Source organism: Furipterus horrens, unplaced genomic scaffold (genome assembly GCF_987537825.1).
Source record: "Furipterus horrens unplaced genomic scaffold, mFurHor1.1.pri manual_scaffold_6, whole genome shotgun sequence".
NCBI lineage: Eukaryota > Metazoa > Chordata > Mammalia > Chiroptera > Furipteridae > Furipterus > Furipterus horrens.
The window spans coordinates 72,064,548-72,077,365 of NW_028327176.1; the positions used below are offsets into that span (position 1 = coordinate 72,064,548).

The 12,818-nt window shown below is 48.2% G+C and overlaps 1 protein-coding gene across 10 annotated transcripts in view; it reads right to left on the reverse strand.

Moving 5' to 3' along the window:
• INPP4A (inositol polyphosphate-4-phosphatase type I A) overlaps positions 1-12,818 on the reverse strand; it is a 122,001-nt gene that overhangs the window by 37,010 nt on the left and 72,173 nt on the right. For 6 of the 10 annotated variants that reach the window (XM_090281765.1, XM_090281761.1, XM_090281764.1 and 3 more), the window contains exons 6-14: positions 10,674-10,790; positions 10,342-10,421; positions 8,751-8,862; positions 8,437-8,527; positions 7,821-7,968; positions 5,502-5,632; positions 3,694-3,798; positions 3,116-3,224; positions 890-907 (exon numbers count right to left, since the gene is read on the reverse strand). In XM_090281765.1, the coding sequence (XP_090137891.1) occupies positions 890-907; positions 3,116-3,224; positions 3,694-3,798; positions 5,502-5,632; positions 7,821-7,968; positions 8,437-8,527; positions 8,751-8,862; positions 10,342-10,421; positions 10,674-10,790 (911 nt within the window). The remainder of the gene's footprint in view (positions 1-889; positions 908-3,115; positions 3,225-3,693; positions 3,799-5,501; positions 5,633-7,820; positions 7,969-8,436; positions 8,528-8,750; positions 8,863-10,341; positions 10,422-10,673; positions 10,791-12,818) is intronic. The other 4 variants (XM_090281767.1, XM_090281766.1, XM_090281762.1 and 1 more) reach the window with 1 other exon arrangement.

Below are 12,818 nucleotides of genomic sequence, written 5' to 3' on the forward strand. Positions count from 1 at the left end.
ATAGGAAGGATATGAGTAGATTTCAGAGATCTGCTGTTCAGGGTGATCATGACTCTATGACGTGTGTGCCCAAATGCCCAGTCCTAAAAATGGGGAAAGCTGAGGAGGCCTCAGGCTGGGAGGGCATTCCTCTGGACTCCTGTCAGATGTCCCCAGCAGAGCCTGATGTCTCAGACAGGGCACAGCCACAGCCCGAGCCTCAGCAGCTCCCGGAGGGCAGCAATTCCACAGCCTCTGGGGCCTGTCACCCGAAGAAGTGTCACTGCAAAGCCCCCATTCTGGCCAGAGCAAGCATGCTGGGCATGGGTGGGGGGCCTGCAGCAGCAGTAGAACCCCCAGGTGGTAGACATGATGGTTTCTGGCTGCCATCTAACTCTCTGATGGAAAACGTCACTTGGTTATTGGAATTCTTGGTAAAACTGACAACAGTAACACTTTAAAAAATATGAGTAAACTATTAACTATCATGAAAATGTAAACTGGCTTCATTTTCATAGGAGGTAATGGTGAAGTGGAGACTGAAAATGCCCAAGGTTCTTATAAAAAAGCTGGAAAGAGATTCCCAGAGCACCAGGGGATGGACCTGAAGTCCCAGCACCTGGGACTTGCCAGCCCGGGCTGTCATCCTCCTGGGAAAAACAGCACCAGGCCTGCTCCACAGTGAGCACAGCAACAAAGGGCTGTCAGACTGTCACGACAAAGCAGTGGAGTGGAGAATGGCTATTCATTACCAAAGAACATTGCAGTTGGAAGGAGAACTGTTCATGGGCTTTAACCAACAGCCCACAGTGGCACCCAGGGTGAAGCACCTCTCAGGGGAGGGGACGGCACAGGCTTTCTCTGCATGAGAGCAAGACTCAGACAGACACTCTCTCGACAGAAAACTCACCAACATTCCTCAAAACTGCTAAAGAAAAGAACCAAAATGAAATATTAGCATTTGTTAGCAAACACCAAATGCAAAACAAAAAATTAAAAAGCCAAGTTATCTTTTGTCAAAATACTTGAATTTACTTTTTGAAGGACAATTAACTTATGAGCCTGTGTGCTTATTCATTACAGCAACGTCAGGGCCCGTGCTTACGCCCAAGGAGACATCCCACTGGTGGGCAAGTTACAGCTGCATTGAAAGGAAAGTTCCAGTGATGAAAACCATTTCTGCCAAGGGTTTTATGTCATTGGCAGGAAATTAAGTAAAAAGTCATATTATATATTTGAGAAATACCACCAAGGCATTTTGGAGACAAGAAGTTCCGAAGCTAACACAGAGTAGTCAGGCACCAGCATGCCGAACTTCCTGATGAGGACAGCCAGGGGCACCCCCTCTTGACTGGCTTTGCCCCGAGGGCCTCCGCGCCACCCTCAAATCACACGCTCACACTCCACACAGCCACATGCAATGGTCTGACAGACACACAACCCCTGCTGGCTGTGCAGAGTTGTGGTGGGGACAGGAAGCCTTCTAGTTGTCACAATGTCCAGAGAAACACCAGAGTCAGTGAGTCCTCAGGCAAGTGTGGTCACCTGGCTTGTCTGAGCAGGAAAGAGCCCTTGGTGGGTATGAATCAAGATGAAGCAGGCTGTGTGGGGACCTTCCAGAGAATGTTCCCCCACCCAAGGCTGAAACTCCCCTTTCTAACCAGGCCTCTTCCTCTTCCTCCTTCTCCCATCTCCAGGACTTCTCTGGCTCAGGGCAATCTGTGCACATACCTGAATGGTGACTTCTCACAGAACACTGTCTCTCACCCACCTGTCCCCATTCTAGCCTCAGCTCCATGGTCAGTGACACGCCTAGCTGCACACTGACCCCTCAGCATACTGACCGACCACTGCACCTGACCTTTCATCCATCCATGATCCAGTCCGAGGTCAGTTTTCTCCAGCCATGTCCTGACTCCCAGCCATGGCAGCACAGCCAGGCAAGGGCTCCCTGGCTCTGGCACCTGCTAACGCTCTCCACCTGACCACCTGTGCGACTCCCTTGACATTCCCTAGGCCTTTGCTTCACCTCCCCTCCAGCTGTTCCAACCCCAGTGATAAATGTGTGACCTTTCAACTCCACATTCTGCAGTTGTTCCACCAAACCTTCAGCTTGCTCCTTCCCACTTCAAAAATCTCTCTGCAGCCTCAACTTCTTCTCATGCCCCTTAACTGCCTGGCCCTGCCTCTTCCCATCTTCTCCAGAACCTGCTCCATCCATGTTCTCCTCTATCTACCTCATTTACTTCTACCTTTCCTTTCAGCCTAAACACACGCTCACGTCATAATCGCCTTCCCCAGACCTGAGACCTTCATCCTCTATTTCACGGTCCAAGTATTTTACAGGACCATCTACACTCACCACCTCCACTTCTTATACTCACATCCCTTGATCTATTTAAATCTTGACGAGTGACATCCTGGAAGATCACCTCCCACATGTTTGGAGTTACAGCCTTCCCCCTATCATCACTGCTCCACACTCCACGGCACACTCTGTGTGCTTTTTCCCGAGCATGACACTGCTCGCTCTGGGCCCAGAGTGCCTCAGGGCCAGGCCTGGCTCTGTCAGCCCTGCGGCCCTGCTCACGGCGCACAGCCCCGCACTGAGGTTGGCTCTGCCCTCACTCCTCTCCCCAGGGCACCGAAGAACCAGGCCACCGTGCCTCCAGCTGCTGCTCACTGAGCCCTCTGCAGCGCCCCTCCCCGCCGGCTGACAGCTTCCAGCTCAACACACACAGCAGATGCAGGCAGCCCCCGAGCCTTGAAAAACTGAGAATGTTTGTCCGTGGCAGCCTCCCTCAGGCTGCACATTTTGGGACATTCAACTGACTGACCAGGGACTCTCAAGGACAGCTAAGCCAGCAATTCACACAGGGCAGCCTCCAGAAGCACCACTTTAAAGGTGGATTTCAATTTGCAGGGCGAGACAACTGATCAGGTGGTCTCCTCACCCACCCCGCTCAGTCGCGCGCGCACACAGAGCAGCACAGGGACCGGCCACGAGGCAGCCTCTCTCACCATGAAAAAGCAGACTGAATGGCTGGATGTTTTTGTGGTCATATCCTGATTTTTTTTTTAATATAGGAAGCATCAGACAGCTGTACAAGGACCATGAACACCTCCAAGAACTTACTGTTTCTTGGTCTCTTCAAATTTGTGCAGCTTTTTGCGGAGGCCTCCTGACTTAAAACCTTGGCAGTGTGCTGCTGGCGCCCCAATGGTGACGATGTCGTAGCTCTGATCTGAATGACAGAAAGCTCTCCTCCGTTACTCTGGGCTTGGGCCTGTGGACAAGCCGGCTACAGGGATATGCACACAGCTCTGGGTCCTGACCCTCCACCCAGGCCCAAGCAACCTGTGCTTCCCTTAGTCCCACAGCCTGGGCTGTCCAAGGGCCCCTGTACATCCCAGGGTGGAGCCACACAGGGCAGGAGGCAATACTCAGCTGGCATCCCTCCTTCAGAAGGATGGCTGATGGGCAGTTTTCTACTACAGAGACACAAAGGAAGATGGATGGAGGAGAAACCGGAGGAAGGGGTTTGTGCTCTTTAATGAAGACCTCATAAAGGTCCTGCAATGTGTCATTTATCTGAGCTGCCCAGCAGGGCACACAGGCAAGGCTGGGGCAGATGTGGGGCAGCAATGGGACCAAGTACACAGGGAGAACAGAAGTGAGATGCAATTCCACAAGAAGGGCAGTAAAAGAATTACCTGATCCTCCATCATCTTGAACTCTCATCCTTTGTATGTGCAAGTTTGTGGGAACAAATTCCAACTTTTTATCTGCTTTCAAACTGCTTGCTTTAAATGAGGGACCTAAGAAGCAGAATATTAGAAAACAAAGGTCATCAACATGTATCCCGCATTCAGAACGGCAAGGAAAAAAGGTATATTTTGGGTATGCTGTTCAAAAAGACAAGTATGTGTTGGTCGAGGGCCTAGGCAATGCTGGGTTGCCTACCGGTACATTTCATTTCCAGATAGTGGGTGGGTGAAACACAGAAGGGAGGGCAGCTCGCTGGCCAGGAGGCTGGTTCTGGGTGCCTTGGTGGTGAATAGAGCAGGGAGAAGCAGTTTCAGATGGCGATGGTGATGATGCCCGCCTACCCCTGACTCAGCTCTGAACTGAGAGGTGTGACTAAACCAACACATTTCAATTCTGAAAAATGCTGAAAAGGTCTTCTCATTACCCTGGTTCTATCAGGATGAATAGATGATAGTCAGCATTAATTACGCCACTCTGGAATACAAACTTAAACATGTTCCCTTCTATATGCTTGGGTGGTTAAGGAGGCTGAATGATGTTTTGTAGCAAATATCCACAATCTTATTTCTATAGTCAGAATCCATAACTAATTAAGTAAGGAACTCCATGACTAGAAAAGAAAGGGATTACAAATTATACCGACAATCAGAATGGTAGAAGAAACATTGCATCTACTGAAGGAAGATGCATTTATTTTGCAGTATACAAAATACAGACCAACCACTGTTTGTTCTGCATTTTGTCACAAGAGATTGTTCACTAGGTACTAGCAGCCAGAGAGCCTGTTAAAACTGTAGAATCCCACATCTGCTATTAACAAGACTCTCTGAAGTACGACACACAGTGACATTTGAAAAGCTCTACTCTAGAAAACTCAAGGCTGCATGGGTGTCAGACTTTCCCAGCTAACAGGCATCCAACATGGGTAGGACCCTAAGTTCCTTCAGGCAAATGCTGCCATTTCTCTTAGAAATATACTTAGATCTGTTCTTCAGATTGAATGCAAACCCATTTGGCATCACTCCTGTATCTGGCTTCTTCTCAGCCAAGTTCATGAGCATATTCATACAGTCTGTGTCAAAACTGCATTAAGAGCTTATGATTTTCTTTCAATCCTGAAATTTCATAATGAAGAAGAGGAGGGAAGAATCTAAAGACAGAGAATAAAGCAATGGAAAGCAAAAAAAAAAAAAAAAAAAAAAAAAAAATCAATTTGGAATAAAAAGGAAATAAGAACAAAAGAACAGTCCTCTAAATCTTCCCTGAGAGTGTTTTGAAAATACAATGGCATCTTCCAAGAAAACATGAGGTGTCTGTACTTCATTCTCCCTTTTGAGCCTTAAAATGGAGAGTTCCACTCAATCTGTATGTTCAACTGGGAAATTTAGGAAACTGCTTTGTCTGAAGGCAAACAGCCTATGTCCTTTGGGCATTTCACTGATATTAGACCAAGATGAAGAAATAACATGAACCAACAGCTTATAACTTTGTCTTTCCCAAATTTCATCCCATAGTGATTGGTTTGGCAGATGACACCTGGGAAGGAATTTTCAATGCAATTCGCAGGTCTGTCTTTTTAATTACGATCTGAAAAATCTAAATATTAAAGAAGTAACACCTACATGAGAATCTATTTTTAAAAATCCATTAGAGTGTCTGTCAGTGAGAATATCTGAGCAATTGTGGGTTCCAGAGTTTCAGGTGGGAAAATGGAGTGTGCAGTGTCGAGATGAAGATGAGACCTGGTACCCACCTTTGTACTGATGGAGGTCAGTCAGGTTCTCCTGGTACGTGAGGATGATGGTCTGGTACTGAGTGACAATCTGACGCCGGAGGCTCTCCCAGCAAGGGGACAGCTCCCCCAACTCCTCCAGTTCACACACTCTACAAGCAAGACACACATGGCAGGCCGTGGAGCCAGCTCACTTCCCTGGAGAGGCACAGGAGTCCACACCAACCCAGAGAACAGTGTACATGGAGGTACCGCTAATGCCAGGGAAGGCCCAGGCTACGTGGCAAGCAGGGTGCATGACAGATCCTCCAGAAGAAAGGACTATATGAAAGGCAGACCACCAGCCACCTTGCAAGTGCACAGGGAAGCTTTTTACAGAAATTTAGTCAAATGTTCAAGGCAAATTAAGTGGAAGAGTGAAGAGGAGAGCGGCTCTGCCATGGCCCTGACACCCAGGCTTGCATCGCAAACCACACAGGCGAAGGCTTGAGCCACAACCCGTCTGGGTCTGGGCAGAAGAGAACTACATACAGTCCTCCCAGAGCATGGGGGCTAGAGGCCGTAAGCAAATGCTATGATCTGTTCTCGCCAGAAAAACAAAAGCTGTATAAGAACTGAAATATAACTTCTTAGCTCAGCAGTAAATAATAGCTACATAATCAGAATAACAAAACACAAGATAGATTAAAAAAAAAAAAAAAAGAATAACCATTTTAGGAAACTGGAGAGCAGAAAAGTATAAAAGACCTAAAGTCTTCATTTCATAGGAAACCAGTAGCTAATCCCTGAAACTGATTACAAGTACTCTATACACCTATTTAGAAATACAGCAGTCAACACTAAAACAGATGAAAGTGGCTGTTTCTGGGATCAGGAAGTTGAGCCCTGAGACTTATATTAAAGTCTTTGGCATTATTTGGCTTTTTATACTATGTACATTTTCCTCTGAGGAAAATAAAAAGCTAATTTTATCAAAGTTTTTAGGCATCTATTGACTGATGTTAAAAAAAGTTGTTCTATTTTATTAAATTAGCAAAATTAATGTAAAAGAACACCCAGTGCAGGCCAGGCGGTGGGGGTGTGAGAGACCAGTGTCCTTGCGCACTGAGGCCTCTGATCTCAGCCTGAGGTCGGCCAACGCACACAAGAGCCCCAGGGCCTCGCTGGAGTAGCCCCTCTCTTGGGCGTCCGCCTGTGCTTCATGTGGCTCCTTCCTATGCCTCTGATGTCAGTTTAATGTCACCATCTCACAGAGGCCCGTGCGGGCCACCCTCCTTTCACAGCCCCCTTTCACTGTCCGCTGACACATCCCGGGATCCTGTGTAGCCCTGGTTCTCTGTCAGTGCCAGTCTCCCATGGTCCGCCTCACTCATCAAGAAGCCTCTGCACTCAGCACAGTGCCCATCTTGAGGGGTGAAAAACAACACTGCCTTCGAAAGCAAAATGCCTGTTATGTGAACAAAGTCTTTAACATTACAGTACATATAAGTACATATCTAATACAAATAATGGGAGATTATGCCCTAATTGGGAACAGTAAGAAGAAAAGGGAAGATATATGATAGCTATATAGAGAGATACAAATACAAAAAGCTAAAAGAGAAAATTTTTAAATTAAAATACATATAAAAAATGTACAAATAGAGAAAGCAGCTCTCTGCATTTCTTGCCAATTTTCTTTAAGTCTGAATATTTTCAAGATAAAAACTTAAAACAAAATAGCAGTATTAAAACAATCAGATTCTGGCTGCATTGTCTTCTTTCATGCTTCTGTTTTTTGTTTGTAATTAACAAAGTTTTATGACAAGGAGCAGTAATGACAGTGCTGGAGACAAAGCTTGGGAGATAGAGCTTGCAGGCCCTGAGCCACCTCACAGACTTCTCCCTGCCTTGGGACCAATGACATGTGCCCTGAGCTGGAAGAATGCTTCAGTGGGTCCTACTTCACCTTCTGGAGCCCATATCGCTGCAGCTCTGCCCAAGGAAACTGCTGACCCAGGCAGCCCTAACCAAAGGAAAACCAGCTATTTTTAACTTTCTGAGGCCAAGTGAGAGGTGAAAGGAGAGGGGAAGAGAGCAGGTACTAAGTGCTGGGCACACATCTGGTGCTCTCGGCGCATTATCTTGCGAAGTCCTTGTAGGAAACCCCAAGATACAGGTGAGCAAACGGAGGCTTTGGAAGCCCAGGCCACAGAGCAGGCAAGTGGCAGAGGCTGGGTTTGCTATCTGGCCTATCTGGTGCCAGTGCTCTGTCCACCAAACACATCTAAGAGCTTTCCAGAAGGAAAAGGGCATGTGACCTGGGCATGGTGGGTGGCCAGCCACTCCACTTGGCCTCACCTGGCTGCGTCTTCTTCCAGCAGCAGCTTCACGAACTGCCGGGGCACATGCAGGGAGAGCACGCTCTCCGCCATCTGCTCCAGGATCCGCAGGTGGTTGCCATCGGTGGTGGGGAACCGGTACATGCGGCAGATGGCGCCACCGAACACTGAGGTGGGACGATGAGGAGACAGAGGCTGTGTGTAAGCAGACTGTAGACCAGCGCCGGGTCCTCCTCCCCAGGCCCTCAATGGTGCTGGCACCCTCAGTCTTCTTACTAGTCATCTCAAGGAAATTAAACACCTAAACCAAAACCCACCAGGTGACTGAGCTTGAATGCTCTTCCCGAGACATGCAATGTTCTTGTCCGAGAATGTGTGACTAACTCCGAAGTGTAAGCTGGGACAGTGAGGATGGCAGTCATTAAGCCCAATGCAAAACAAGGATGAGGCAAAGGAGTAAGCCCCTTCCCAGGAGTACTACCAACTCTTTATGCTGGCAAAAAGAACACAGCAGAGAGGAGACTGTCAGGGTGCACGGCTGTGACAATCACAGCAGGTAGATTGGAAAGGGTGACCACAGGCCCAAGTGGCCACTCTCGAGAGTGGCTTGAGTACCAATGGAGGAAGCTGTTTACCTGATTTCAGTAAGGTGTCTTTTCGCAATGAAGCATATTTGGATCGTATTCCTAACGCTTCGGTCAAGCTCTCATCAACAGGCAGGACCATCTAGTAACATGTACAGAAAAGCACAAGAAAATGATGAGACTCAGATGAGTGCACAGCACTCAGGAGAAGTGGAGGCCTACAGGTGTCATAGAAGAACTCTTCAGATTAATGCCCACCATCAGCTCCACGATAAATATGAGGGGGGACACCCAAAAAACAGAATTCATTTATTAATAATTGAGTACTCCTTTTTCTAATGGAGGGGATAAAGGGGTCGGCTCACCCTCCCATTGACAGTGTCTAGAGACCGGGTCACTGGAGGACGCTGGTCTGACTTCTCCTCCATCTGCCAGCCGATGACCGTGATGTTACCCACGCGGTCACTCTCTGCAGACCTGCAATGAGCAATGCACTTCGGTAAGTGTTGTCACTGACTCTGCTTAAAGCCCAGCCATCCTGCGTCACCAAGGGGTCCAGGGCACACCAGGGCTTGGCCAGCTGGTCAGTCAGGCAGCATTCACTGTGTGCCCAGGCTCCGGGGGCAGCAGACAGGAAAATGCAGGGGCACAGAGGAAAAGACAAAGCTCTACAGAGAAGCAGGAGCATGCCTGGTGAAATTGAGGGGAGGGGACAATGCTTGCTGCCCCCGGGGCTGACCCCTGCCCCACATCCCAGAATTAGGACTGGTGAGAACCTTCTTCTGGTACTGGACTTCTTTCTGCTCCTTCCCATCCGACCTCAAGCTCTGGTATGCCCCAAGGCCTAGGCCTGGATCCCAACCAAGTCAGCTGAGGTCACCCAGGGCTTCCCAAAGCCTCTGAATCCAGGTACAATACAGCTGATGCCAGTCCAGCCCCAGGTAGCCCACTCAGGGGCTGTGGCGGCCCAGGCCCATCTGATTCATCCAGGGAATCCCTTGGCTTTTTATTTAAGATGCCCAATTTGGCCAGTTCTAATTTTTATGTGGTCATTGCTACTGCCCTTTTCCTTTGTGACTTTTTCTCATTGCTCTCATGCCCAGAAAAGTCCTTTTCCCCACATTCTCGCAATACTCATCTTTAGCTTCTTTTAAAAAGGATGATGTCCAGTTCTTACATGTAAGGCTAATCCAACTAGAATTACTTCTGGCATATGATGTACCTGGGTATTTTTCTCAAAGAGCCCGTTCCCCCACACAACCCCTCCCGTTCTCCCCAAGACTCTTCCTCCAAACTGATTCAGTTCTCCGTTCACACCAAGGACATTGCAGGGCTCTATCCCGCCATACCTGCAGCAGGCCTGTCCCCACAGCTGCAGAACGGCACACTGTCCAGCGGGGAATTCATCCGTTCTGAAAACTTTCTGTGCTATTTTGAACCATTTTCCCACTTCTCACATTATTTTGAAAACAAGAACACCAAGTCAGGGGTTGGGTGAGAGTAGCCCCTAAAATGAATTTAGGAAGGTCTGCCATCTTGACACCTTTCATCTTCCTTCTAGGGACACAGTGGCAGTGGCGGGGGGAGGGAGGGGGTCCTCTCACAAGTATTTACTGAGCCCCACGCTCTATTCTCCATGCTTAAGATACAGCAATGAAGCAAAACAGACAAAATTCCCTCTCTGGGAGCTGACACTCTATTGGGAAGGAGGCAGATAAGATACAAATACATTTTGTTTGTTAGGTACATGCCTAGGTTTTCCTTCAGGTCTGAGCCAGTTATGCTCGTTTTTCCTACAAAGGCCAGGCATGCCCATCCCCAGTAGGGCCTCGGTAGGGGACAACCACTCCCTGCTGAGACCAGCCTCTGGGAGGGGGCAGGAAATGGGCCCTTCCCTGTCTGTCCCTAGACCTCATAACTCCAGATCCTTTCAAAGGAACAAAAGTAAATACCAACCTTAGTGTTAAATGCAACCGATGATGCCTGTCTTGGAGCAGGTCCTTGACAATGAATGTCCCAGAGCCCAGTAAATACATCTGAGGAAGAGGGAAAGGCAGCATGAGTCTGCTTGCTCTGCCTCTGCTCCAGAGACCAGGCCCACAACACCTCTGCCCCTCACCGCAGGAGCACAACAGGGTGCTCAGAAAGAAATTCCCAAAGACAAATCCATTTAGACATCAGTTAATATGCAAGCCAGAAGTGAAGTCAATCTCATGTTCACCTCTCACTGAAATGATTACAGAACTTTAAAAAGGGAAGGAAATCCTATGAACCATGTGTTACTTAACTGTTCCCTGAGATCTGTCTTTGACGTCATACACGGATAGTTTGATTTGTGTCATCTGGTTGATAAGAGAGTCTTGGAAGAAGGCAATACTGCTTAGAAATATAGGATTGTTGGTTCCCTAGAATGGAAAAGAAAATCATCAGAACATGGAGTTTAAATTTTAAAATAATTGCTCATGAAATACACCAACATTTTCAGAACAAGAAACTAAGATTCCTACCAACTTGGATCAACACAAATGCTCATGCTGGTTAAATGGATGTAGACAAACACAAACCTGCTTTTCAAGAAGAACGAAGGAGTCTGACAGTCCCTTACTGATTCAGCGAAGGGAATGGGCCCCGCACAGCCCAGGGATTGCTATAAGGGCTTCTCCTCAGCAAGAGGGGTTTTATAAAATGGAAACAGGTTGGCCAACTTTAGATGAGTTATGTGATTACACCTACTACTTTGGGCTGTTCCTGTAAGATGTGCCAAGGAGGACAGAGAAAATGAATGGCTTATATCGTTTCTTATTTCTACAATCCTGTGGTTGGAACAATTAAGGCCTTTTCAAGGCTTTCCCTTTTTGAAGACAAGCTGTTAGTTTCTAGATCATAGGTGGCTATTTCCTGGCAGCATAGCCTCACCCCCTCCCCCAATGCCCCACGATATATATCATATTCTCTTTCTCAGGCAGATGTAATTATCTCAGGCAAATGGTTAATGGTTCCTGTTTGTACCTGTGGTGGGGTCCATGCCTCTGGCTGTGTGCCCTCTGCAGCTCACACCCAGGCTCTCAGTCCACTGGACAGCCCGCCCAGCCTCCCTCCACCCGCTTCTGGCTAACCCCCTCTGACTCCCCATCCAAGGAGGCTACAAACTTGGGCATCTTCTTCAAGTGTCTCCTTCTCTGCCATTCTCAACCATCTAGTGACAATGAATTCTTCCACAAATCCTCTCTCACGTGCACCCCTTCTTGCCCCTCCTTCCCAATGCTACCAGGTGCCTTGTCACACTCCCATACAAATGTCTGAGTCTGGTTAGGTGACCCTCGCATAAAAGCCTGCGCTGGCCAGCTGCAAACTCCCAGCCTGGTGTTCAAGGTGTCCCCCTTGCTCTCCATCTGTGCCTTTTGCACATACCAAACAGGCTAAAGTTATTCTCCAAGCCACCTGACGCTCCCCCACCGCCAGGCCTTTGCATCACTCCCACAGAACTCTGTGATGCTCTGAACATGTGGTCCCTGGACTACCAACAATGGCATTAACTGGCACCTGTGAGAAACAGAGTCTTAGGCCCCACCCCAGATTTCATGAGCCAGAATTTCACTAAGTGCCTCAGGAAGCCACCTCTGATCCTCAAAACTGGCTGGGAACCCATCCTCCCAGTGCTGTCCTCATCTCTAACACCCCGCACACTCTGCCGGGATAGAGGCGGACACACTCCTCTTTGCCCCCCACCCACAGGGTGGTAAACCTCTGGGGGGCAGGGGCTGGGCTTCAACGGTCTCCGTATCTCCCGCAGCACCCAGCACTGGGTTTTGTGGGTCGGCAGTGCTCAACAAAGGCTTAGAGAACAGAACTGTTGACTTGAACTTGGAAATAATTTCACAAAAGAATGAAAAGTTCTATCTTCTGAATGGGATGAAGAGGAAGGGCAGTGGGAGTCTCTAGAGCCTACCAGGGGGCAGATAATTCACAACAGAGCTCGCACCGCCAACAGAACCCTGGAGCATCTCACACCAGCAGCTCCTACACTTAGTTTCACAACGTATACAATGTACTCATAGCTGAAATGCTTTTGTAAAATTCCCAAGGTGAATGCATATCATTTAATGTAAAAAGTAAATATATAGCAACTTCCAGTCAAGACGGAGGTGTAGGTAAACATGCTTCACCTCCTCATGCAACCATAGAAAGAATTACAACCAGATCTCATGAACAAGTAACAACCAGAACCATCAAAAAATCAAGCTGTATGGAAGTCTGGCAACCAGGATTTAAAGAAGCCACAGTCATCCAGAAGGGTAGGAAGGGCGGAGCCACAGGGATGGGGTAAAGAGGTGGGGGTACTCAGATAAGCAGCGGCGGCGGCAGCGCAGAACAGACAGTCTCACATTCACGTGCGGTGGATAAAAATCAGGAGGGAACCCTGGGAGCGAGCG